Here is a 27,771-nt window from a genome sequence, read left to right on the forward strand (position 1 = left end):
ATTATTTATTTCCTGGAACTTGATTTTCCCTTTTGTGAAGGGTGTTTGCCTGTTCAGTGATCAGAGTTCTGTACGAGGATAAACAATGTGTGGTTTCTCGCGTCTTGTATTAGTTCAGAATTGTGAGTGGCATGTCAGTCATCAATGGGCTGCCTGCAACCCGTCTAGCACCAGCGGGGTGAGGGGGGGCGGGGGTGGGATTCGATCAGTGGACAATTCCTGCTCCACAATAAAGTCCTCGCAGCCAGACAGATGTTGGATTGCACAAAGCCTTGAATGGGCCAAAGCGCCCGATTCTGACAGCTATCCAGTGATGTAAGCACACGATGCTGGAGAAACTCAGCAGGTCAGCCAGTGTCCCTTACAGAGCAAAGATTAAGATACAGAACCAACGTTGAGCTTGAGCTCCTCATCAAGGCATGAGCAATATGTAGGCAGGCTCCTAATGATGATGAAGGGCTCAAGCCCGAGACGTGGTTCTGTATCATTATCTTTGCTCTGTAAGGGACACTGTTTGACCTGCTCCAGCATTGTTTCTACTTCAACCACAGGTTTTCCAGTGATATCTGGGACACAGAGAGAACCTGTTTAAAGCAGCTCCAGGCAGTGGGGCAAAGGGATGAGGAAACGAGATATGGGTCAACACTGTGATCAGGTCAATCTCCCACCCCCCTCCCCCCCTGAATTTTCAGGGAGATCAACAAGTCATGCCAAGGTTGGTCACTGTGTTTATTTTTGAGCTGAATGTAAGCAAGGCCTGCTGTGAGACCTCATCCAGGCAGCCTCTGGGGAGGTCTTTGACTTGAAATGCTTTGCTTTCGTGCCTGTGCTTCTGCAGCTTCCAACATTTTCTGTTTAAATACCAAGGAAGGATGTGTCTGTCAATGTCTCAGCACCACCTGCTGATTCAATCCTCATCTATCCAATTCCAGATGATTCGCATGGTGTGGCACGGTTAGTGAAATGCTGTTACAGCGCCAGCTATGGGGACCAGGGATCAAAACTAGTGCTGTCTGTAAGAAGTTTGCATGTTCTCCTCCCACCCTTCAAAATGTACTAGGGCTGGTAGGTCAATTGGGTGTAATCGAGCAGCACAAGCTGAAAGGACCTGTCACCATGTGGTATGTCTAAATTTGATTCCAATCAGCCTGGAGTTGGGGTGAGATGGTTCTGGTTAGTGTTGTGAGGGAATGAGCTGCCACTGTGTGGCTGGGCTCTGTGCAGACCCACCCATGTTGTTGGGGATTCCTGCTCTGGAAAGTCAAAAAATGATAAACTTTACATTTTAATGCAAGGTTTCTAATAATATTTTCTGAATTTTCATGTATTTGTTTTATTTTTATAAACAGTTTCATAAGCCTTTAAACATTATCTGCCATTTAAAAGTTGTGGGGTGAGAGTGTTCCAGGTTTTCATTGATCCAGGCTGCCGGGTGAGATCGAGCTGTGCCCACTGACCGCTGATTTTCAGCACAGGCCTGCAGTGAGTACATCCACAACGTGGGTTTCCCCCACGTCCCAAAAACCAGAGCTCAGAGGGTTAACTATCCACTGTAAATTGCCCCTAGCGTTAGGTGAGTCACAGAATCGGGGCATTCGATGGGGAAAGTGTTCAAACACTGTACATTCAAACATTTTCAGTGGATGAGAAACGGTCCTGTAGGTTTGGTGCAGCGAGTGCCGCGGGCATGCGGAGTTTTGCTGTGCAGTGAATACTGTTTTCTTTTCAGATGGTACAAAGACGGGGAAATGTTGGAGTACGAGTACCCTGGATACCTATACATGAAGGACAACAAGCTGAGCATTATCGCCAATGCAATTAATGAGGGAACCTACACGTGCATGGTGAAGAAAGCTGGCAAAATCCTCACAAAATACTCCTGGCAGCTTCAGGTTAAAGAGTAAGACAAACATTTGACTGTAATTTAACAAGGGAATGGTAAAGTTATTCAGAGCAGTGAATGTGGAATTATCTCTGGGCCACAAGCTATTTTGGATAGAGGGCAGTCATGGTAAAAGATGTATTAAATTGGAAATGACTAATGGGTCAAAGTGTTCAGCAGGTGATAGGGATGTCCAGTTTACTTTCAGCCACAGTGTTATTTCTGAAGGATTCGTAAAGGACAATGACGTGTGGAGGAACTCAGCAGGATTTCTGTACTGCATTCGACTCCACTGTCTGCAGACTTCCTTGTTTTTTTAAATAATTTTTTTATTTTTCACACTATGAACCATATCAACCAAAATATGTACAAACATTTCTCATTAAATTTACACAGTGGTCTTTTTTTCTCCCTTTACCCACTCCCCTCCAAAACCCATAAATATTCAACATATACAATAAAACAATATTTTCACACAAAGGAAAATAAACAAGAAAAATGCATCATCTATTTATTACACACTGAATCTTGTCATTTTGTCTTCTTATCATTTTCATTCTCATTTTAGGGGATGGAGGTCGTAGGCAAGCCCTCTCTGATATGTTCCATGTATGGTTCCCAAATTTGTTCAAACATTGCAACTTTATTTTTTAAATTATATGTTATTTTTTCCAATGGAATACATTTATTCATTTTCATTTCCTGCATTGATTTAACCATAAATTTGGCTAATTTATTCTTTTTACTTGTCTTTTGTCCAGTTTTATTCAACATTGGGTCCAAATTAAGATTAAAATCCCCTCCTATCAATATATTTCCTTGTGCGTCTTCAATCTGCAAGAAAAGTATCCTGCATAAACTTTTGATCCTCCTCGTTAGGCGCGTATATCTGACACTTTATCATTGCATACCTCCCTGCTGGATCTATTATTTCCTAGTCTATTTTGATTGGTACATTTTTGTTAACTAGTATGGCTACACCTCTAGCTTTTGAATTATATGATGCTGCCGTTGAGTGTCCTACCCAGTCTTTCTTTAATTTGTTATGTTCCACTTCAGTTAGATGAGTTTCCTGCACAAATGCTATATCTATTTTTTCCTTCAATAAATTTAGTAGCCTCTTCCTTTTAATTTGGTTATGTATTCCATTCATGTTTATAGTCATTTAGTTCAACATGGCCATCTTGCATACACCTCTTCCACCTCCATCCCCATTTTCATCTCTTAGTTTTCTTATTACACAATGTACGACAACACATTTAAGACATAAAGTACCCCCCACAGTTCCCACATCCACTAATACCTTAACCCCAAAAGTCCCCCCCCCCTCTGAGTTGCCCCATATCCTTTGTCGGGCAACTACAACACCCCTTTTCATTTGGATTGCAATCTTGTTCGCAGCATCAACTGATTTTGCAGTGACGGCTATTCCCTCTTTGTTTTTAAACACATAACAAAGCTCTCTCTCTTCTTTTTTCCCCTTCCTTCTCTTTTCCCTCTTTTAGTTCTTTACATATGCATTGTTTTTACATCTTTATATATACTTTATAGCTGTTCTTCATTCTTGTTACATCTCTTCTTCTGTCCTGCAAACGTTCTGCGAATTCTTGCGCTTTCTCTGGATCCGAGAACAGTCTGTTTTGCTCCCCAGGTATAAAAATTTTAAGCCAGGCTGGATGTCTTAACATTAATTTATAACCTTTTTTCCATAGGATTGATTTTTCTGTATTAAACTCCTTCCTCCTCTTTAAGAGTTCAAAACTTATGTCTGGGTAAAAAAATATTTTTTGACCCTTGTATTCCAATGGTTTATTATCTTCTCTAATTTTATTCCTTGCCCGTTCCAGTATATTTTCTCTTGTCGTGTATCTCAAAAATGTTACTAAGATGGATCTTGGTTTTTGATGTGTCTGTGGTTTCGGAGCTAGTGCTCTTTCTGTTTCCATTTCTGTCATTCCCAGGACCTTCGGGATCCATTCTTTTATAAATTCCTTCATGTCTGTGCCTTTTTCACCCTCCTTCAGGCTCACTATTTTTATGTTGTTTCGCCTACTATAATTTTCTGAGATAACAACTCTTGTGTCTCTTTAATTTTTTTGTCACTTCCAATTTTTCTCTTGTCGTTTACTTCCATTTCTACAGCCGTTTCCCGCTCTTCCACATTCTCTACTCTTTTCCCTATTTCTGTCATGACCAGTTCTAACCTTTGCATTTTATCTTCTGTTCTTTCATTTTCTTTTTAATTGCACTAAACTCTAATGCATCCATTCTTTTAATGATCTCATTTGTTCTTCAAAATAGATTTTATCTATATTCTGTCCATCAGTTTTACCTTCTATTTCTCTGTGAAGATCTTGGTCTTCTTCCTCTTCTTTGTGTCTGTGTCTCTTTTGGTTTTCCTGATGAGCTGCTTGTATCACTTTTGTTTGGCTCTGAGAGCCATTTTTGTAGTGCACTGGCTGGTGGGTCTCAACTCCACAGGGCAGGCACTGACCTCGAGGGTCGGGCACTCCTCGTCACCACGGCATCCTGTTCCTTCGTGCAGGTTAGGCCTTCTTCTTTGGTTACTTTTTTTTCCCAGTTGTTCTTACTTTCTCCTTCTTGGGAGCCATCTTTCTCTTCTCTGTATCTTTATATTCTATTTTTGTTATGCTTTGCTTTTTCCTGGAGAGGATTGGTTTTCCCGACCGGCCTCTACTCCATCACGTGACTCCCTGCAGAATTTCTCGTTTAACTGGCTTCATAACGGAGCCTACATGACTGAACAAGTGTTTTCACTGGTTGCAGAAAATCAACATGATTTAAACTTGGTCTAAAACAGTTTCACATCTCGAAATAAGCTTCAATTTGTGGCATTGTTTGTAGGTTAGGTCGACGGTGAAAACTGCCCATTGACTGTACCTGGTCTGCTGCTGTCGCACCTGAACTTGGCATCTGTGGATGAAAGTAAACAGGTTTTGCTGGGGTGCAGAGTCCTGCAGGGAGGGGAACCTACAGGGAAGTACTGGATTACTGTCCACAAATAAAACCTGCAAGTTTAAAGGTAATTATACTTAGAACATCAGCTTAAGGGATAAAACATGAAGGACTGCAGACTAGGTGATTAAAGTAAGAATACTTACAATTTGCTCTAGGGCTGGAGCCCAAAACGCTGGTTGTATATCTTTACTGTATAAAGTGATACATAAGCACATACACTGTTTGACCTGCTGAGTTTCTCCAGCTTTTGTGTTTTTACTAACATCAGCTAAACATGGTTGTGGGAGGAAAAGGAATCCACATTCAGAACAAAACTTCTTTCAAAGGAATTTATTTTTAAATTTACCAAAACTCTACATGTACACAAAATATTACACTTTGACCAGTCAAGTTGAACAATTATTTTCTACATTGCAAATAACTTGATTGGATTATTTTACAAATGAATAGTTTAGCCAAGAAAAGAAAAGTCCTTGTTGACCTGCAGTGAAACGAGAAGCAGTTTACAGAAGGAATCCTGTGTGTCCTTCATCCTGCCTGCATCAGAACTTCAGGCTGAAGCCTGGTCCAGCAGCAGAGGCCCCCTGGTTCGTGGTGGTCAAGTGGAAGCCAGTATCTTTCAGATCATCATCTCCCTGTCAAAGGAAATGGGAAAATAGTTTACAAAAACTCAGCAGGTTGAACAGCAAAGGTGGGAATATTTCCAGACCCCATCATCAAGCCTAATCGAGGAGATGGTCTGTATGAGAAGAAAAGGGAGAGACAGGTGGCCAGGTGAGGGTAAGTGGGAACATCACCTGAGTCTCTCTGGCTCACAATGCCTCTTGGTCACCCAGTACTCCCTTTCAAATGTCATTGTTCCCTGCAGACTGGTTTGAATACTGTCAAGTTTTGTCTCATCAGTAAAGCTGAATTGACATCTTTATGCACAATTAATAAACATGTTGACAAGGCAGTCACCATGGCTGTGAGATCACACCAATCATTTTAGCAGGCAGTCATCTCCAGATTTAATTCCTCAGGCACACTGTTCAGATGAAGAGACTTTCCACATCAGTACCTTGCAAAATGTTTTCCTGAACCCCGGACTTGCCTCTCCCGGTTTAACTCAGCTCTCCGCCACATCGTTATACCTTGTTTCTCTGGTTCTCACCTTGACAGCAACAGATCACTCTTATTGGTGTCCACCTCACCTCTTGGTCAGCCTTCCATCAACCACTTCCCAAAACAGCACTGTCCTTCACCCCCCCCCCCCCCCCCCCTCAGTGGCCAGAACAGTGAATATACCTGATGTCACACTTGGACATGTTACCACATTAAAGTTCAGGTTATTGCATGGTTTCCTGATTTAAAGATCTATGTAAACACTTACCAGTTGACTATAGCCGAGGCCACCTTCCGGGGGACGAGGGCTGGTCCCACGTTTAACTCTTTGTTGCTCACTCTTGGCTGGCCAGGTTGGGAACATGGCTGACTCTATGGGGAGGGGCGTCTCCCTGAAATAGTCGTGTTTCAGGGCTTCCTCAGCCGTGATTCTCTTGGCCGGACAGTAAGTCAGAAATCTGTTTTCAAAGCAGACAACATTTGAAATATCTGGCAGGAGAATCCTCTTCTGCACTTGGCTATCACTGTAAGGTGTTCATTTCCAAGCCACAGCTAATTGTTTGAATTAAATATTGGTTTATTAATAAAACTGCTGCACTTAACCATTGTAGATCTTCAAGATGTCACATTTTTCCATGGCAGCTATAAAACTCGTACAGCAATTCATGGAATGATTTAACATACACTCTGCACTATTGCCCGTGGATCACATTCCAGATACAACACCATCAATCTTTCTGAACAATCAGATGATGGTGTTTTACTGAACTTTATCAATTTGATATGTGCAGAGAATTTCACATTTGCAGGACACAATCGTGGCTTTAAAGCACTAACCAAATGTGCAGTAAAAAGAGTGAACAAATCTGATTTCAATTTCCAGCAGGCCCTTTTACTATTCCAAGAATATCATTATATGGCAACAAGTTGAATTGTAGAATGGAACATAGAATATTACATAGAAATATTGACTGATGTTGTGTCAACCTAAAAATTCCAACCCAAAAAAACAAAACCCTCCCTACCTTGTAACCCTAATGTTTTAGCCTCCACCACCATTCCCCAGCCATTCCAGGCACCCACAACTCTCTGTGTAAAAAAGACTTACCCCTGATGTCTCCCCTAAACTTCCCTCCCTTCACTTTGTACACATGTTCCCTGGTGTTTGCTATTCCTGCCCTGGGAATCAGGCACTGCCTGTCCGTCCCAGCTTTGCTAACCTTGCCTCAGAAGACATATTTTCTAATCCAGGCAACATTCTGGTGAATCAAGGCTTCCACATCCTTCCTGTAATGAGGTGACCAGAAATGAACACAATATTCTGGGCAAAATAGTTGGAGCAACCCCTTTAAGGCACCAGTGACCGGGACCAGAGTTTGAATCGTACAAGGAGGTTGTACATTCTCCGATGTCTGTGTGGGTTTTCCCAGGAGGCTCCGGTTTCCTCCAACTGTTCAAAATGTACTGGGTGGGGGGGGAGGGGGGGGGGTGTAGGTTAATTGGGTGTAATTGGACTCATGGGCTGAAAGGGCCTGTTACCATGCTGTAGGTCTAAATTTAAATGTAGTCTCACCAGGGATTGGTAGAGTTGCAACATGAACTCTTGATTCTCTCACTCAATCCCCCGGACTTATGAAGCCCAGCATCCCATCTCATCTATCCTGTGCAGTGACCTTGAGGATTGTATGGACTTGGACCCCAAGGCCCCTCTGCTGCTCCACACTGTAGTTTCCCATCATTAACCCTGTGCTCAGCTTTCAGGTTTAACCTTCAAAATGCATCACCTCACACTTCTCTGGATTGAACTCCAACTGCCACTTTTCTGCCCAAATCTGCATCCTGTCTATATCCTTTTGTAACCTATGGCAACTCTTCCAACCTTCATATAATCCACAAACTTACTGCCCCATACCTCCGCCTCTTCAATATGTATTCATTAATAATGAGGCTTGTATATGGTGCCTTTACCATTAGGAAGTGTTCACGAGCAGGTGATTAATATTGTTTAATGAATTCAAGTTGGTTTTAATTGACAACCTTTCCTTGCAAATATTTACAGCATCTCCCCTGCACACACATTTGACCGCAGAATTGGTAGATTTTCTTGTTTAGCAGCAACTTTCCTGATTTCTGTTAGGGTTAGTTAAACAAACATAAAGGTCTGGCTCATTCAGTTACCCTGACACTCACTTGTTCATGAGGTCAAAGCCTTGATCGGATAGAAGGGCTCCAAACCGCTTCCGCAGGTTGTTGAATGGATATTCGGTAAACGTCATTTTTTTCACTGCCGGAAGATCGTTGTAACCAGGCCATATCTTTTCACTTGGAGTTCCCAACTCCTACAAAAGGCAGTAATTACAACTCAAATGTAACATCATGTGTGGTGAAGTTTAGCTCTCACTCTGCAGAATGCAGATCCAGTTGTGCAGCGATAAAGAAAATGTAATCAAAAGCCCCGTTTGATGCTTCACGAGATGAAGAAAAATGTTTTCAGAATTTTCAATGAACCTGCCAAAGTCCTGACCAAGATGCAAGTTCATTAAAGTGACAGAGACAAAGACATCATTGTTGGTTGTGAAGTTAGAAGTCCCTCAGGGTGACCTACTGAGAACAATAGCTATACAACATTTACCATCAACCATTCCTAATGTCCCAAGTCCAACCCTCAAGAGAACTAATAGATAAGAATACTCTCATAACGTCATCGAAGACCATCTGAGGAAATATCAAGCTGACAGTCTCGTGAATGACATGAACCGCCTCTCTGTGTGTGATGGGTTCTTCAGCTTCTGCCCAGCCTGGCTGACGCACTGAGGGTAAAGCTCACTATTTCTGAGAGCTGCACGAACAAACTTCATATATCCAAGGACAATTAAAGGTGTTGAAATGAGGAAGCAGGTGAGGGAAATCAGAGCCTCAGGCTGGAAACTGACAAAAAAGCATTGATTTCTCAGGGTTAACTTGTGGGAAGAGCTAGACGTTTACGTGTGACCATACACCAGCTTTAATTAAAATGTGCTGTTTTCACCTCGTTTGGTGAATTTCCTTTTTAGTTTGTTTTAAACAGTAGCAACTTTTTTTTTGAGCTGGTGGATTAGGTCATTAGTTCACCTCTGATAAAATCGAGCTGCATGTGTCGTTCAGTAGGATACCTTACCTTAAAGATTTTGTTAATCTGATCAATTTCTGATTTTCCTGGAAACAGAGGCTTCTGGGTGAGGAATTCAGCGAAGATGCAGCCTACAGACCACAGGTCAATGGCTGTGGAGTATTCCTGCACAGGGAACAAAAGCACCGCTGTCACCACAGCCCTTGGCCATGAAACATCAGCCAACACACATCAAAGATCCAACACACAGTAACGGAGTAAAATACACACAAACTCAGCACTCAGTCTAAAGCAGTGGCCTGACTCAGAGATCAAATCAAACAGCTTGTTCCTGCCGATAATGACTTCCTGTACTGTATGGTTTTAAATTAGAAAAACGCACAAAACCACAGCAGCAAACAATGTGCAGTTCTCACTCATGTTACACAGTTATTATAAGAGCATTGGTTAATGAGTGATGACAGTGGGAAAACATTTTTTAGCACACTTTACAAAATCAGTTTACAACTTGCATCATTTTTGCTGAATCATTGAAAATCTAAATTAAAACATGAACAATTTAGCAGCAGGTCACACAGCCCTGGAACTGCCAGCAGATTGGATTCTGTTCCTATCATTCCTCCAACACACTCTGAATTCACTTTTTTTTTTTAAAAGGCTGAATGATATCTTTTCCAGAGTAACCAGGAGGTTTCAAGGCAGCGAGGGCCCCAGTGAGTGAGATGGAGTGCAGGAACTAAGGTGTGAAAAGGAACGTGGGAAATGGGGACTCAATGTGGGGGCCTGAGTGTGAAAGGGAGCATGGGAACTGGGGACCCTGCATGAGAGGGAGCGTGGGATACGGAGACCCTATATGAGAGGGAGCATGGGAACTGGGAACCCCCCCCGAGAGAGGGAGCACAGGATATGGAGACTCTATATGAGAGGGAGCGTGGGGACCCTGCGTAAAGAAGGAGCACGGGATTCGGACATGTGAGAGTGTGAGAACCAGAGACCCTATATGAGCGGGAAAAACTGGGAGAGAGGGAGCACAGGATATGGAGACTCTATATGAGAGAGAGGGTGGGGACCCTGCGTAAAGAAGGAGCACGGGATTCGGACATGTGAGAGTGTGAGATACAGAGACCCTATATGAGCGGGAAAAACTGGGAGAGAGGGAGCACAGGATATGGAGACTCTATATGAGAGGGAGCGTGGGGACCCTGCGTGAGAGGGAGCACGGGATTCGGACATGTGAGAGTGTGAGATGCGGAGACCCCTCGTGAGAGAGAGAGAGACGGTGTGAGAGGGAACACAGGATACGGGGACCCTGTATGAGAGTAGGACATGACCAGGGCCCATGTGCCAGATGCTGAACCAGAATATTTTTCAATTGCAGATCTCACTTCGAATATTGTGAGCAGTTTTGAGCTCATTTAAGAAATGATGTACTGACATTGGAGAGGGTGCAAAGGAGGTTCACTAGGATGATTCCGGAATGAAATGGTTATCATACGAGGAGTGTTTAACAGCTCTTGGCCTGTATTCTTTGAAATTGAGAATGAGGGGAATCTCATTGAAACATTTTGAAAGTTGAAAGGCGTGGACAGAGTAGATGTAGAAAGGTTATTCCCCACAATGGGAGAGTCTAGGACAAGAGAACACAACTTCAGGAATGAAGTAACCAGAGGGAAGTGAATCTGTGGAACGTGTTGCCACAGGCGGTTGTGGAGGCCAGGTCATTAGGTGTACTTGGGCAGATTGATAGGTTCTTGATTAGCCAAGGCATCAGAGTTTATGGGGAGAAGGCCGGGCAGTGGGTCTGTGGAAAAATGGATCGGCTCACGATTGTGGTGGGGCAGATGATGGGCTGAATGGCCTATTTCTGGTCTTATTGGGACCCTCCAGGAATCAATGTGTTATCTATGTGGAGCCACAGGAGTTGCTCAAGGTCCTCAATGAGTCCTTCTCTTGCTTTTACTGTGGAGATAGACATGAAGATTGGAAAACTTGAAAAATAAAAAATTTAAAAAAAAAAGATTGGAAAACTTGGAACAGTCAACGGGAGTGTCTTGAGAACAGTCAGTATTACAGTTGAGGAGATGCAAAAGGTCCTAATGTGCATGAAGGTAGACAAATCTCCTGGGCCTGATCAGATCATATCCAAGGAGAGGAGGCTGCAGGTGCCCTGGCTGACCTTTGAGTCAAAATTAAATACAGGTGAGATGGCAAATGTTGTTCCTCTATTCAAGAAGGGCTGCAGGGTAAAGCCTGGGAACAACAGCCTGACATCTATAGGTTGTTAAGTAACTAGACAGTATACTGAAAGAAAATGCACTTGGATGGACATGGGCAGATTGGGGATAGTCAGCATGGTTTTGTAAATGGGAGGTTATTTCTCTCAAATCTGGATTGTTTTGAAGATAGATCCAAGAAGGTTGAGAAGGGCAGAGTGTTAGACGTTGTTTATATGATTCCTGCAATCAATAAGGTTCTGCAATGGTAGGCTGCTCTGAGAGATTAGATCACATGGGATCCAAGGAGAGATAGCAGAGGGTGATGAGGGAAGGGTGTTTTGGGCTGGAGGCCTATGACTAGTGATATGCCACAAGGTTCGGTGCTGGGCCCATTGTTGTTTGTCATTTGTATCAATATGCAGGTTGTACCTCTTTAATCCATTGATGCACCAAAGAAAATGCCGGAAAACAGAAATGGACCTCTATAGGTACCCCCATTTAAAGATAAACGGTAGAACAAAGCTTAAAACAGGAAATATTACTGTTGGGGTGGGGGGGGGGGGCACAGTTGGTGTAGCAGTTAGCACAACGCCTTTACAGCGCCAGCGACCAGGATTCAATCCCGCGCTGTCAGTAAGGAGTTTGTACTAACTGCGGCAGATTCAAACGTGCCAGACCATGGGAGTTGCCAGATCACAGAGCACCGAGTAAGAGAGGTTCCACCTGTACATGAAATTGTAGTAGTCGGTATGATTAGCAAGTATGCAGATGACACTAAAGTTCTAGTATCGCAGACGGTTACCAAAGAATGCAGCAGGATCTTGGTCACTTGGATAGGTAGAGGATTGGTTGATGGAATTTAAATCAGAGACATACGAGGTGCTGCATTTTGGAGTCTAAAAAGGGTACGAATCTGGGGCAGTGTTGCAGAGCAGAGGGATCTGAGACAGTGTCACAGAGTTGTTCTGTTTTGGTCACTGTGCTCCAGGGATGTACAGAATCATGGGAGGAATAGATGGTGTGAAACAAGAGTCTTTTGCCCAGAGTAGGGGAATCAGTCAGAGATTAACAGAAGCCAGAGGGGTAACATTTTTATTTTTAACCAAAGGGTGGTGGGTGTATGGAACAGGCTGCCGGAGGAAATGGTTGAGGGATGTAGTTTTGCAACATTTAAGAAAAAAATTGGACATATACACAGATAGGAGAGGCTTGGAAGGATATGGGCCAAACGCTGGCAGGTGGGAAGACTCAAGCAAGTTGGGTCTCCGTTACTGGAGTTTTACAAGAAATGATTCCCAGTTTTACCTGAACAATAACAATGTATAATATAATCATGAAAATTTATTAAACTCGACAAAATAAATAATTGCAGCAGAAGTATTCTGCTGAATGAACAAGATGCACAGGGTATTGCCAGTGTTGGACCCTCTCTGAACAGCATGACCCCAACTCCAGCTCCGATCACTAACCTTTGCTCCAAGCAACAGTTCAGGTGTTCGATACCAGAGGGTTACGACAACTGGCGTGTAAGGCTTCAAGGGGGATCCGTACTCTCGAGCAAGTCCAAAATCACCAATCTAGAGAATGGACACCAGTATTTATTTTGAGGTCTATTTGTTACTGCGTTAATATCCCAATCTGAGCCCAGAACATCCTTCAGCATTCTACTAACAATGGAATGCAATACAAACACCTGATTTCCCAGCCACAATGTTGAAATTCATTGATCATTTTAAAAAGAAACAAACCCTACTGTTTGCTTTAAATGGTGCTAACTAGAGTTGCGATTTGCCGGAATGGCTGGATGTACATTAGTTGTGCCCATGATGCACTTAAAAAGAGGCATCAATGACCACCATTGGTCTTATAATGAACAGACGGTCCTATCTCTGGTTCCTTTTACAGGAGGCAACAGGGGTTGAGATCTTTAGGGGAAATAACCAAAATTCTCTCCAGGACCATTCTTAGCTCCCAATCAAGAGAAAGGGAATGGGAAATAGAGAATAAAAGACCTGTAGGGGAAAAAAGGAGCCAAAAAAATCATAAAATGTTCACCAAAAAAAATTAGTGGAGGTGAAACACATTTGGTCAAAGACAATGAAGCATTTGTTATATATTATGACCAATACAAGCATAGATCACAAACTTATTCAGTGACCTGTCCTAAACCACCACCTCAGCACAGTTGACATGCACCTGTGATGTCTCCATCCTCTTTCAGCTGCACTGACCTTTAGTATTCCTGAGTGACTGAGCAGAAGATTAGACGTCTTTAAGTCTCTATGCAAAATCCAGTTATCGTGAAGATGTCGAACACCTTTGAGAAGCTGAATCATAAGCGTTTTAACTTCCCCTGGAAATTCAACAACTGATTTTAGACACGTTTTCACCCAACATTACAACCCCACCCAAGGAGCAATACTGTAAAAGTCCATCTCTCTTCCTCTCAACCTCTGCAGCCATCGGATGAAGGCCGGTCCTTATTCTCTGTAGCCATCGGATGAAGGCCAGTCCTCATTCTCCGCAACCCTTGGACGAAGGCCAGTCCTTATTCTCTGCAAACCTTAGATGAAGGCCTGTCCTCATTCTCTGTGCTAACTCAGGTACTGACCTCACACAACTCCATTCATTTCCTTTCTCTGCAATCCCACTTGAACTTCAATCTCAAGATCCACATCCTGTCTGAGGATTATCCACAGCACAAATCAAGCTTCCATACAATTAAATTTTTAAATTTTATTTTTAACACTGCAGAAGCCGATTCCAGCCATTGAAACCCATGCCGCCCAATTATACCCAAATTAACTCACAACCCTGTACCTTTAAGAGGGAGGGTGAAAACTGGAGCATGCAGACGAAGCCACGCGGACACAGGGAGAATGTACAAACTCCTTACAGACAACGTCAGATTCAAAGCCGGGTCACTGGCGCTGTAACGTCACGCTAACTATAACCATATAATAACCATATAACCACTTACAGCACAGAACAGGCCAGTTCGGCCCTACTAGTCCATGCCGTAACAAATCCCCACCCTCCTAGTCCCACTGACCAGCACCCGGTCCATACCCCTCCAGTCCTCTCCTATCCATGTAACTATCCAGTCTTTCCTTAAATGATCCCGCCTCGACCACATCTGTCGGAAGCTCATTCCACATCCCCACCACCCTTTGCGTAAAGAAATTTCCCCTCATGTTCCCCTTATAATTTTCCCCCTTCAATCTTAAACCATGCCCTCTAGTTTGAATCTCCCCCACTCTTAATTGAAAAAGCCTATCCACGTTTACTCTGTCTGTCCCTTTTAAAATCTTAAACACCTCTATCAAGTCCACTCTCAATCTTCTACGCTCCAGAGAAAAAAGCCCCAGTCTGCACAACCTTTCCCTGTAACTCAGACCCTGAAATCCTGTCAACATTCTCGTGAACCTTCTCTGCACTCTCTCTATTTTGTTTATATCTTTCCTATAATTTGGTGACCAAAACTGTACACAGTACTCCAAATTTGGCCTCACCAATGCCTTGTACAATTTCATCATAACCTCCCTACTCTTGAATTCAATACTCCGATTTATGAAGGCCAACATTCCAAATGCCTTCTCACCACACCATCTACCTGAGTATCAGCCTTGAGGGTACTATTTACCACAACTCCTAAATCCCTTTGTTGCTCTGCACATCTCAATAGCCTACCATTTAATGCATATGACCTATTTAGATTTGCCTTTCCAAAATGTAACACCTCACACTTATCTGTATTAAATTCCATCAGCCATTTCTCAGCCCACACCTCCAGCCTTCCTAAATCACCTTTTAATCTACGGTAATCTTCCTCACTGTCCTCAACACCACCAATCTTGCTTATCCAATTCTCCACCCCTACTTCCAGATCGTTAATATATATAACAAACAATAGTGGACCGAGGACCGATCCCTGAGGAACTCCACTAGTCACCGGCCTCCAATTGGACAAACAATTTTCTACCACTACTCTCTGACACCTCCCATCCAACCACTGCTGAATCCATTTCACTACCTCCTCATTTATACCTAATGCCTCCACCTTTTTTCCTAACCTCCTGTGGGGAACTTTGTCAAAAGCTTTACTAAAGTCTAAATAGACAACATCCACAGCTTTCCCTTCATCAACCTTTTTTGTAACCCCCTCGAAAAACTCAATCAGGTTTGTCAAGCATGATCTACCCCTGACAAAACCATGCTGATTACTCCCTAGCAATCCCTGTATCTCCAAATATTTGTAAATACCATCCCTCAGAACACTTTCCATCAACTTGCCCACCACAGACGTCAGACTCACAGGCCTATAATTCCCAGGTTTACATTTAGACCCTTTCTTAAACAGCAGAACCACATGCGCCACCCTCCAATCCTTTGGCACTACTCCCATGGCCAGTGACATCCTAAATATCCCTGTTAATGGCCCCACTATCTGTCCACTAGCCTCCCTGAGTGTCCTTGGGAATATTTTGTCCGGTCCCGGAGATTTATCCACCTTTATCTTTTTCAACACAGCCATCACTACCTCCTCGGTTATCCTTATATGCTTCATTACCTCCCCACTATTTTTCTTTACCTCAACTGGTTCAATATTTTTTTCCCTAGTGAATACTGAGGCAAAGAAATCATTCAAAATTTCCCCCATTTCCTCTGACTTCTCACTCAGCCTACCCTCACTATCTACAAGGGGTCCAATTTTATCCCTCACTAATCTTTTACTTTTAATGTACTTATAGAAACCCTTTGGATTTATTTTTACTCTGTCTGCCAAAGCCTCTTCGTGCCTTTTTTTGGCCTTTCTAATTTCTTTCTTAAGATTCCTTCTACACTCCTTGTAGTCCTCCTTCAAATTGTCAGCTCCCTGTTCTTTATACCTCTTGTACACCTCCCTTTTTTTTCCTAACCAAATTTCCAATATTCCTCGAAAACCAAGCCTCCCTATGACTTCCAGCCTTTCCTTTGATCCTCACTGGGACATAACTACTCTGTACCCTCAAAATTTCTTTTTTGAATATCCTCCATTTTTCATTTACACCCTCACCTGAAAATATCCTGTCCCACTCAATACTCCCCAAATCCCTTCTAACTGATGACAAAACCCTTTTAAACCAAGAACTGCAACCTGCATGACCCTGAGCACACGATCAAACACCTTCCTTCCATCTTCAAACACTCCCTCCGAACACCTGAAGTTCACTGTTGTTACTGTCCAATTCCTAATTACTTTGTTAACGATAAACCTAATTCTTCCCAAACCTTCCCAACCTTGGAGGCCGTTCAGCACTTTGTGTCTATTGCACCTTTCAATAACAAATAGGCTGAAACTAGTGAAGGAAAGAAAACAAACTTCACAGATGAGTGTATACTAGCAGAGAATTTTCAGTTATAAATAACACACAAACAGCAAGTGAGAAACTGAAATCACCCAAAATGATAATGTTAAGCCTATTTCACAAATCTGATTCTGTTATGAGTAGGTACCCAAGAGAAATGATGGGGCAGGACAGTCGACATGGACGAGTACAGTATTTGACAAGGTTCTGACAGCAGGCTGGTCCAGGTTCAAGTATGTGGGATCCATGTACTGCTGGATCTAAAATGATCTTGGTGAGAGAACATAGAGAGTAGTGGTGGGGGTGTACTTCTGACTGGAAATCTGTAACCAGTCATATACTACAAACAACAGTGCTGGGACCTTCATACAATCTGTGTAGGTGGTCTGTTTCGTGTTTGTTAACAGTGCACAAATTGATGATCTTAGCAGTAAAGGTTGCCAGAGGAAGGTTGGACAGAACTATGGCAGATGAAATTTAATCCAGAGGCAATATATTTTGGCAGTACATGTTCAGTAAATGGCAGGGACCTTAAGGTGTGCATGCACAGTCAGACCTTTTATTACAAGTTCATAGCTCCCTGAAAATGGTCACACTGGATTCATCAGGATGTTCCCCAATTGGAGGGATTCAAGGACAAGAGCAATTGGAAGGGCTGGATTTGTCCTCACCAGAGTGCATGCAACTGAGGAATGATTTTATAGAAGTTGAAAACATTACAAGGGGCGTATATCATTTGCACAGGGTAGGGTGTCATTTAAAGGAGTTCATTGCACAGTGGGTGGTGAATATCTGGAACAAACCACCAGAGGCATTTGGAAAGGAATGTTAATATGAAAGTAGAGGGAGTAGTGTAGACTGGGCATCACAGTCAGCACAGACCAATTCTGTAGCTTATATAGGGGATGTTATCAGGTACAGTCAGGTTTCTGGATTGGGAAACTGAAGTCTTTCGGAAACATGAATCTGATGAAGATTTTAAATCTTAGAAAATTAGCAGCATTATAAAACAATGTTCTGTGTGCAGATTTTTTTGAGCTTTTCGTTCATATCAGATATGTTACCATCAGATGTTACAACTGTACCTGGTAAGAAAGGCTGTTTCATGGTTTCCATTAAACTTTTGAGGTCATGTTCAACATAATTCATAACTATATATATTTTATCCATGTTGCTTCCCACAACAATTTCCTGAAGAAATAAAAGAATCAGTAGTTACTTTCACTAAGCCACATTCAAATCTCTTGCTGAGCAGAGTTTCTACAATATTAAATGTAACTTTAAAACCTCGACATTAGTTCAGCTCTCTAGGGCTACTTCTGAATAAGCTTAACTAAAGTGACAAATACACCAACATACACTTAAAATAATTGAAATTAAAACAATGTACAATTTATTTCTGAAATACCCCTTTAGGGTAACATCAACATTTCTCTAACTTTTAAATGTTGTCCACTTACTCTAACCGTGACAATGTTGGGGTGCTGTGCTTTCAGAATGGTGTTGATTTCCCGAAGTGATGTAATTGGAAAACCTTCTTTTTCCTTCTCCATCTTTAATCGTTTCAAAGCTACTATTTCATCTGAAAGAGATAAAATTCCCACAAATACACTTTGCTATTGGTCATTAACATGGTCAGAACCCCAGATAGTTTAGATGTTATGTTTGTATCATTTATACATCCTAACAAAGACATATACTTTATCATTTTGCAAAAGTAGCCAAGAGGCAAACTCTCCAACTGCCTGGATGTTGGGGGGAAATGTTGGGGCACGTGGTTTCAGCCCGATGGGGTGATCTATTAACAGGGGCGACGAGGAATAACCTTTCCGCATTTATTCTAGTTTTAGTAGTTTTGCAACAGTACAGATATAAATGTGAAATCAAGACATTTTATTATTTTCATCGTGAGATTTGGGATTTCATATTTTTAGCACAACAATGTCAGTGAAATTAATATTTGGAGAATTGTGTACGGTCTGGTCACCACCCTACAGGAAAGATGTGGAAGCTTAAAATGACATTCGTGGGCTCGAAGGAGAGGTGGATAAACTTGGGATTATTTTCTCTGTTGATCGAAGTTTATATAAGCATAGACAAGAGATGTGGTGGGCAATTTTTAACCCAGAAAGCGGTAGGTGTCTGAGATGAGCTGTGAAGAGAGATGATGCAAGCAGATGTAATAGCAATGTTTAAGAGGTATTTAGACAGTCACATTAACAGGCTTAGAACCCATCACCCATTCTCAATGGGGGTCCTACAGCACTCCTTCCCTCCTCCCCCCCCACCAAGAAGGGGGTCCATAAACTTTGAGTAGGGTCCTTAGAAAGGCCATAGCCAAAACAAAATGTTGAGTATGCCTGGAATAGAGGGATACATACCACATGTAGCCAGAAGGGATTGGTTTTATTTGGCATCATGACAGACACAGAGTGGGTCAAAGGGCCTGGTCCTGTTCCATACCTCACTACGTTCTACAACCGATTTATTCCCTGAAAGTGATTGAGAATGCACTCCCAGAGTGATTTATATAGGCCCAGGGGAGTATTGTTGAACAGAGATACAAGAACATAGTCCCCTGAAGCTGGTGACACAGGAAGCTGGTGAAGAAGGTATGTGAAAGCCTTGCCTTCATCAGACAGGATATTGAGCACATGGGCTGGGGCATGAGGTTACAGCTGAACAAGACCTTGGTGACACTGTATCTGAAGGATTCTGTGCAGATCTGGTCAACGCTCTGTAGGAGAGAAGCGATTAAACTAGAGAGGGTCCAAAAAGGAGTCACCAAAATATTGCGAGGACTGAAGTTTGAGTTTAGCATCAAGTCGGAATGAGCTGGAACTGTTCCCTGAAGTGATGGAGGCTATGGGGTTCAAAAAATAATGAGGGACATAGATAAAGAGGACAGTCACAGACTTGTCCCCAGGGTAGAGGGACCTAAAACTAGAGGGCACAGTTTAAATGAGAAGGGGAAGATTTAAAGTTGATCTGAGGTGGGTAAATGGAACAAACTGTCAGTGGAAATAGTAGAGGTGGACTCATCCGCAGCATGCATTTACAGTGACTCATGCATAGGGATGGTTTTCAGGGACAGGGACCAAATGCAGACAGATGAGTAATGAGTTTACTGCCATACACAATGCACAAGCACAAACTTCTTACTTGGATCAGTCACACAAGTATGCAAGGTACATCAACTACAAGTATATACATTAAATTACCCTCAGTATGGAAAAAGTAATAAATATAAAGGATTGGTAAATTAAAGAAAATAAAATTAGTTAGTGCAAGAGAAAAAAAAGGGTTTCAATCGTGCAGACTCGTCTTTATCTGTTCCAGACTAGTCGGTAAGGAACGGGAGGTTCAAGAGCCTGACAGACGTTGGACCAAAATCACTCTTGAATCTAGAGGTGTTGGACCAGAGTGGATCAGCACAGGAAGGCACTTTGGCTGGCATGAATGAGTTGTGCCGATGACTCTAAGGAAGAGCTTTTACCAACTTCTTAGAGGACAGAGTGCAGCAGAGCTTTAAGAGAGAATTCCAGAGCTAAATTCTGGAGAAAGTCTTTTTTTAGAACATTCTGTTAAAATTACTCAATTATTTTTTACCAAACATCCTGTTTTAAAAATTTCAGCTCATGTTTGGGTCTTGCACTAAGATTTCAATAACTCAATTGCACGCTAGAAAGGATGCAGAATAAATGGTGTCATCGCTGGTGATATCGAGCATTGCCATGGCACATCTTCTCTGCAGCACAAATGGTGTCTTCACAGTTCTACAATGAAGCTGACTGAACTTCTTCCAGTCCACACAAAGTTCATTGTCGAAGGCTTCAACTGAGCTGTCGGACCACAGAGTGAACACTGCACATGACCAACTCGCTGAAAGTACTGTTCATTCTCACCTGTCTTTTTGTCCTTAGCTCTATACACCACACCATACGTCCCTTCTTCAATTCTATTAAGACACTGAAATTCTTCCACGCTACGACAACCCTAAAAAGAGCAGCAAAATGGAAAGAGACAATTTTTAGTGAGATGTGGGAACATGCTTTATCAATATACACATCTTATTCAACACACAGAAAAGATGGAAGAACTCGGCAAGTCTCGCAGCATCCATAGGAGATAAAGATATATTACTGGCTTTTCAGGCCTGAGCCCTTCTTGCCCAAAACGACTGTAATATGTCTTTATCTCCTTTGGACACAGCGAGACCTGCTGAAGTCCTCCAGCACTTTAGCGCTTTTACTACAATCACAGCGTCTGCAGACTTTCATGTTCCACGACATCTACATCTTCTTAAATTGGTCTCTTTGTAAGAGGGGACATTCCACTGATATTTCCCTGCCATAAAAGAAGGGAGGAACATCATCACCAACAGGAAAATGGAACCTGTCGGCCCTGATGCAGAGTCTCCGTCCGAAACATCGCCTTACACCACTCCCCTCACAGATGACGCTTCACCTGCTGAGTTCTTCCAGCATTGTTTCTCAGACCGAATTCCAACATCTGCACACTCTTATGACTTGGAACCTATTTGGCATTGGTGGGAAGGAGGTTTCAAAGGGGGGAGGGGGGGGAATGTTGCTTGCAAGGTTAGCTGGGGACTGAGATGCAAGACTTCTTAGTTACGTGACCAGAATGGAGCTGCCTTTGCAAGTACTTTAAATGCCTCCAGTGTCATATTAATTTGTGGCTGATTTATGTTAAAATGCATCAATATTTAGGTGCAAATTAAGCATGTAAAAATTTTCAGATGTGGCACAAATATGAATTTTAGACATCTCCTTCTTCGAGTCCTCGTTACAGCCACATTCATGGTAAGCACATTACTCTCAGTGCATTGATTTTGCACGAATAAGAAATATTGCTGGCTGTTCTCCTCTCTGAGCTCTGTACTGAAATATACATGATGCTGGACATCTAGAGGAGTCACGTGATGGAGTAATGGCCGGTCAGGGAATTCCAGCCCTCTCCCGAAAAGTCAAAAAAACGCACAAAACACAAAGGTACAAGATTAACATTTAAAACAAAGTAAAAATAAAGGTGAGAAGAAAATGGCAGCGAAGAGAGAAAAGTCGAAAACAACGGGAAGAAGAGAAGACGAAAGAACATCGGAAGAAGAAGGTGAAGGCCTTACCTGTCCGAGGAGGCCCGCCACGGAGAGAGAAGCCCGCTCCCTCAGGTCAGTGGAAGTCCCGGGCTCGGGACTACAAAAATGGCTCACAGAGCCGAGTAAAAGTGCGCAACCGCGCACACTGACGGGAGGGGGGAACAGCTGCGGAGTCGATCTCCACAGCTGAGAGAGACACCTGCAACACAGCAACAGGTGCAGAACATGGAAAATAACGACAACAAGAAACAAGAGGGTAAAAAGAAAACAAGGAAACAACAGATGGTCAATCCAGAGGAAGAAGAAGAACAGAAAGAAATGGAAGAAGAGAAAGGCAGGACAATGGATATATCTTTTTTTAAAGAATATATGGAATCAGTGAAAGAATGGCAATTACAAGAATTTAATGAGATAAAAAGAAGAATTAAGAATGCAGAAGAAAAAATGAATAAAATAGAAATGGTCATATCAGAGATAGGAAAAAGAGTGGATAATGTGGAAGAACGAAAAATAATCGTAGAAATGGAAGTAGAGGACTTAAAAGAGAAATTAGAAGAATCGAATAAAAAAGTTAAAGAGGCACATGAGCTGTTAGCTCAGAAGATAGATATAATGGAAAACTATAATAGAAGAAATAATATAAAGATAGTGGGCCTTAAGGAAGATGAAGAAGGCAAGAATATGAGAGAATTTATAAAAGATTGGATCCCCAGGGTCCTAGGAAGACCAGAATTACAGGAAGAAATGGAAATAGAAAGGGCACATAGAACATTAGCCCCGAAACCACAACTCAGCAAAACCCAAGATCCATTTTAGTAAAATTCTTAAGATATACAACAAGAGAAAATATATTGGACAAAGCAATGAGGAAAATAAGAGAAGACAAAAAGCCACTGGAATACAAAGGTCAAAAAAATTTTTTTTATCCAGACATTAGTTTTGAACTCCTGAAGAAGAGGAAGGAGTTCAATACAGCAAAAATGATCTTATGGAAAAAAGGATATAAATTTATGTTAAAGTACCCAGCGGTACTTAAAATAGTTATTCCAGGGCAACAAAATAGACTATTCTCGGATCCAGAGGAAGCACGAAAAATTGCAGAACAACTACAAAACAAGCAGAGAGATGAAGACATGTAATGAGAGTAAAAATGACCACGAACTATATGTATGTGTGTATATGGGCATATCTTTCTTTGGCTTGGCTTCGCGGACGAAGATTTATGGAGGGGGTAAAAAGTCCACGTCAGCTGCAGGCTCGTTTGTGGCTGACAAGTCCGATGCGGGACAGGCAGACACGATTGCAGCGGTTGCAAGGGAAAATTGGTTGGTTGGGGTTGGGTGTTGGGTTTTTCCTCCTTTGCCTTTTGTAAGTAAGGTGGGCTCTGCAGTCTTCTTCAAAGGAGGTTGCTGCCCGCCAAACTGTGAGGCGCCAAGATGCACGGTTTGAGGCGTTATCAGCCCACTGGCGGTGGTCAATGTGGCAGGCACCAAGAGATTTCTTTAGGCAGTCCTTGTACCTTTTCTTTGGTGCACCTCTGTCACGGTGGCCAGTGGAGAGCTCGCCATATAACACGATCTTGGGAAGGCGATGGTCCTCCATTCTGGAGACGTGACCCACCCAGCGCAGCTGGATCTTCAGCAGCGTGGACTCGATGCTGTCGACCTCTGCCACCTCGAGTACTTCGACGTTAGGGATGAAAGCGCTCCAATGGATGTTGACGATGGAGCGGAGACAACGCTGGTGGAAGCGTTCTAGGAGCCGTAGGTGGTGCCGGTAGAGGACCCATGATTCGGAGCCGAACAGGAGTGTGGGTATGACAACGGCTCTGTATACACCTATCTTTGTGAGGTTTTTCAGTTGGTTGTTTTTCCAGACTCTTTTGTGTAGTCTTCCAAAGGCGCTATTTGCCTTGGCGAGTCTGTTGTCTATCTCATTGTCGATCCTTGCATCTGATGAAATGGTGCAGCCGAGATAGGTAAACTGGTTGACCGTTTTGAGTTTTGTGTGCCCGATGGAGATGTGGGGGGGCTGGTAGTCATGGTGGGGAGCTGGCTGATGGAGGACCTCAGTTTTCTTCAGGCTGACTTCCAGGCCAAACATTTTGGCAGTTTCCGCAAAGCAGGACGTCAAGCGCTGAAGAGCTGGCTCTGAATGGGCAACTAAAGCGGCATCATCTGCAAAGAGTAGTTCACGGACAAGTTTCTCTTGTGTCTTGGTGTGAGCTTGCAGGCGCCTCAGATTGAAGAGACTGCCATCCGTGCGGTACCGGATGTAAACAGCGTCTTCATTGTTGGGGACTTTCATGGCTTGGTTCAGCATCATGCTGAAAAAGATTGAAAAGAGGGTTGGTGCGAGAACACAGCCTTGCTTCACGCCATTGTTAATGGAGAAGGGTTCAGAGAGCTCATTGCTGTATCTGACCCGACCTTGTTGGTTTTCGTGCAGTTGGATAATCATGTTGAGGAACTTTGGGGGACATCCGATGCGCTCTAGTATTTGCCAAAGCCCTTTCCTGCTCACGGTGTCGAAGGCTTTGGTGAGGTCAACAAAGGTGATGTAGAGTCCTTTGTTTTGTTCTCTGCACTTTTCTTGGAGCTGTCTGAGGGCAAAGACCATGTCAGTGGTTCCTCTGTTTGCGTGAAAGCCGCACTGTGATTCTGGGAGAATATTCTTGGCGACACTAGGTATTATTCTATTTAGTAGAATCCTAGCGAAGATTTTGCCTGCAATGGAGAGCAACGTGATTCCCCTGTAGTTTGAGCAGTCTGATTTCTCGCCTTTGTTTTTGTACAGGGTGATGATGGTGGCATCACGAAGATCCTGAGGCAGTTTACCTTGGTCCCAACAAAGCTTGAAAAACTCATGCAGTTTGGCATGCAGAGTTTTGCCGCCAGCCTTCCAGACTTCTGGGGGGATTCCATCCATACCTGCTGCTTTGCCACTTTTCAGTTGTTCGATTGCCTTATATGTCTCATCCAGGGTGGGAACCTCATCCAGCTCTAGCCTTAGGGGCTGTTGAGGGAGCTGGAGCAGGCGGAATCTTGGACTGAGCGGTTGGCACTGAAAAGAGATTGGAAGTGTTCTGACCATCGGTTGAGGATGGAGATCTTGTCGCTGAGGAGGACTTTGCCGTCTGAGCTGCGCAGCGGGCTTTGGACTTGGGGTGAGGGGCCGTACACAGCCTTTAGAGCCTCGTAGAAACCCCTGAAGTCGCCAATGTCCGCGCTGAGCTGGGTTCGTTTGGCGAGGCTAGTCCACCACTCATTTTGGATCTCCCGGAGTTTGCGCTGAAGATGGCTGCATGCGCGACGGAAGGCTTGTTTCTTCTCTGGACAGGACGGCTTTGTAAGGTGAGCCTGGTGGGCAGCTCGCTTCTTTGCCAGCAGCTCCTGGATTTCCTGGCTGTTTTCGTCAAACCAGTCCTTGTTTTTCCTGGAGGAGAAGCCCAGTACATATATATATATATTTCTTTGGCTTGGCTTCGCGGACGAATATTTATGGAGGGGGTAAAAAGTCCACGTCAGCTGCAGGCTCGTTTGTGGCTGACAAGTCCGATGCGGGACAGGCAGACACGGTTGCAGCGGTTGCAGGGGAAAATTGGTTGGTTGGGGTTGGGTGTTGGGTTTTTCCTCCTTTGCCTTTTGTCAGTGAGGTGGGCTCTGCGGTCTTCTTCAAAGGAGGTTGCTGCCCGCCAAACTGTGAGGCGCCAAGATGCACGGTTTGAGGCGTTATCAGCCCACTGGCGGTGGTCAATGTGGCAGGCACCAAGAGATTTCTTTAGGCAGTCCTTGTACCTTTTCTTTGGTGCACCTCTGTCACGGTGGCCAGTGGAGAGCTCGCCATATAACACGATCTTGGGAAGGCGATGGTCCTCCATTCTGGAGACGTGACCCATCCAGCACAGCTGGATCTTCAGCAGCGTGGACTCGATGCTGTCGACCTCTGCCACCTCGAGTACTTCGACGTTAGGGATGAAAGCGCTCCAATGGATGTTGACGATGGAGCGGAGACAACGCTGGTGGAAGCGTTCTAGGAGCCGTAGGTGGTGCCAGTAGAGGACCCATGATTCGGAGCCGAACAGGAGTGTGGGTATGACAACGGCTCTGTATACACTTATCTTTGTGAGGTTTTTCAGTTGGTTGTTCTTCCAGACTCTTTTGTGTAGTCTTCCAAAGGCGCTATTTGCCTTGGCGAGTCTGTTGTCTATCTCATTGTCGATCCTTGCATCTGATGAAATGGTGTAGCCGAGATAGGTAAACTGGTTGACCGTTTTGAGTTTTGTGTGCCCGATGGAGATGTGGGGGGGCTGGTAGTCATGGTGGGGAGCTGGCTGATGGAGGACCTCAGTTTTCTTCAGGCTGACTTCCAGGCCAAACATTTTGGCAGTTTCCGCAAAGCAGGACGTCAAGCGCTGAAGAGCTGGCTCTGAATGGGCAACTAAAGCGGCATCATCTGCAAAGAGTAGTTCACGGACAAGTTTCTTTTGTGTCTTGGTGTGAGCTTGCAGGCGCCTCAGATTGAAGAGACTGCCATCCGTGCGGTACCGGATGTAAACAGCGTCTTCATTGTTGGGGTCTTTCATGGCTTGGTTCAGCATCATGCTGAAGAAGATTGAAAAGAGGGTTGGTGCGAGAACACAGCCTTGCTTCACGCCATTGTTAATGGAGAAGGGTTCAGAGAGCTCATTGCTGTATCTGACCCGACCTTGTTGGTTTTCGTGCAGTTGGATAATCATGTTGAGGAACTTTGGGGGACATCCGATGCGCTCTAGTATTTGCCAAAGCCCTTTCCTGCTCACGGTGTCGAAGGCTTTGGTGAGGTCAACAAAGGTGATGTAGAGTCCTTTGTTTTGTTCTCTGCACTTTTCTTGGAGCTGTCTGAGGGCAAAGACCATGTCAGTAGTTCCTCTGTTTGCGCGAAAGCCGCACTGTGATTCTGGGAGAATATTCTCGGCGACACTAGGTATTAATCTATTTAGTAGAATCCTAGCGAAGATTTTGCCTGCAATGGAGAGCAACGTGATTCCCCTGTAGTTAGAGCAGTCTGATTTCTCGCCTTTGTTTTTGTACAGGGTGATGATGGTGGCATCACGAAGATCCTGAGGCAGTTTTCCTTGGTCCCAACAAAGCTTGAAAAACTCATGCAGTTTGGCATGCAGAGTTTTGCCGCCAGCCTTCCAGACCTCTGGGGGGATTCCATCCATACCTGCTGCTTTGCCACTTTTCAGTTGTTCGATTGCCTTATATGTCTCATCCAGGGTGAGAACCTCATCCAGCTCTAGCCTTAGGGGCTGTTGAGGGAGCTGGAGCAGGGCGGAATCTTGGACTGAGCGGTTGGCATTGAAAAGAGATTGGAAGTGTTCTGACCATCGGTTGAGGATGGAGATCTTGTCGCTGAGGAGGACTTTGCCATCTGAGCTGCGCTGCGGGCTTTGGACTTGGGGTGAGGGGCTGTACACAGCCTTTAGAGCCTCGTAGAAACCCCTGAAGTCGCCAATGTCCGCGCTGAGCTGGGTTCGTTTGGCGAGGCTAGTCCACCACTCATTTTGGATCTCCCGGAGTTTGCGCTGAAGATGGCTGCATGCGCGATGGAAGGCTTGTTTCTTCTCTGGACAGGATGGCTTTGTAAGGTGAGCCTGGTGGGCAGCTCGCTTCTTTGCCAGCAGCTCCTGGATTTCCTGGCTGTTTTCGTCAAACCAGTCCTTGTTTTTCCTGGAGGAGAAGCCCAGTACCTCTTCAGTGGATTGTAGTATGGTAGTCTTCAACTGATCCCAGAGGGTTTCAGGGGACGGGTCCGTGAGGCGGGTTGCATCATCGAGCTCTGCTTTGAGGTTTGCCTGGAAGTTTCCTCTCGCTTCGTCTGACTGCAGGTTTCCAACACTGAACCTCTTTCTGGGGGCTTTATTGTTCCTGGGCTTTGGCTTGAAGTGAAGGTTGAGCTTGCAGCGAACCAGCCGGTGGTCAGTGTGGCATTCCGCGCTAGGCATGACCCTGGTGTGGAGCACATCTCGTTTG

The 27,771-nt window shown here is 43.9% G+C and overlaps 2 protein-coding genes across 19 annotated transcripts in view; one reads left to right on the forward strand and one right to left on the reverse strand.

The window, feature by feature from the left end:
- Positions 1 to 20,310, forward strand: part of mmp23ba (matrix metallopeptidase 23ba) — a 46,870-nt gene extending 26,560 nt beyond the window's left edge. The window contains exons 8-9 of one of the 2 annotated variants that reach the window (XM_069918240.1): positions 1,730 to 1,900; positions 19,978 to 20,310. In XM_069918240.1, coding sequence (XP_069774341.1) covers positions 1,730 to 1,900; positions 19,978 to 20,101 — 295 coding nt within the window. In that variant the 3' untranslated portion in view covers positions 20,102 to 20,310. Of the gene's footprint in view, positions 1 to 1,729; positions 1,901 to 4,747; positions 6,568 to 19,977 lie in introns of those variants that run through there. The other variant, XM_069918241.1, reaches the window with a different exon arrangement.
- The window catches only part of cdk11b (cyclin dependent kinase 11B), a 60,513-nt gene continuing 37,918 nt past the window's right edge, over positions 5,177 to 27,771 (reverse strand). For all 17 annotated transcript variants that reach the window (XM_069918230.1, XM_069918236.1, XM_069918239.1 and 14 more), the window contains 9 exons: positions 20,544 to 20,634; positions 18,099 to 18,220; positions 17,724 to 17,829; positions 13,522 to 13,643; positions 12,760 to 12,867; positions 9,123 to 9,239; positions 8,156 to 8,304; positions 6,234 to 6,423; positions 5,177 to 5,496 (listed from right to left, as the gene is read on the reverse strand). In XM_069918230.1, coding sequence (XP_069774331.1) covers positions 5,404 to 5,496; positions 6,234 to 6,423; positions 8,156 to 8,304; positions 9,123 to 9,239; positions 12,760 to 12,867; positions 13,522 to 13,643; positions 17,724 to 17,829; positions 18,099 to 18,220; positions 20,544 to 20,634 — 1,098 coding nt within the window. In that variant the 3' untranslated portion in view covers positions 5,177 to 5,403. The remainder of the gene's footprint in view (positions 5,497 to 6,233; positions 6,424 to 8,155; positions 8,305 to 9,122; positions 9,240 to 12,759; positions 12,868 to 13,521; positions 13,644 to 17,723; positions 17,830 to 18,098; positions 18,221 to 20,543; positions 20,635 to 27,771) is intronic.

Source organism: Narcine bancroftii, chromosome 2 (genome assembly GCF_036971445.1).
Source record: "Narcine bancroftii isolate sNarBan1 chromosome 2, sNarBan1.hap1, whole genome shotgun sequence".
NCBI classification, from domain to species: Eukaryota; Metazoa; Chordata; class Chondrichthyes; order Torpediniformes; family Narcinidae; genus Narcine; species Narcine bancroftii.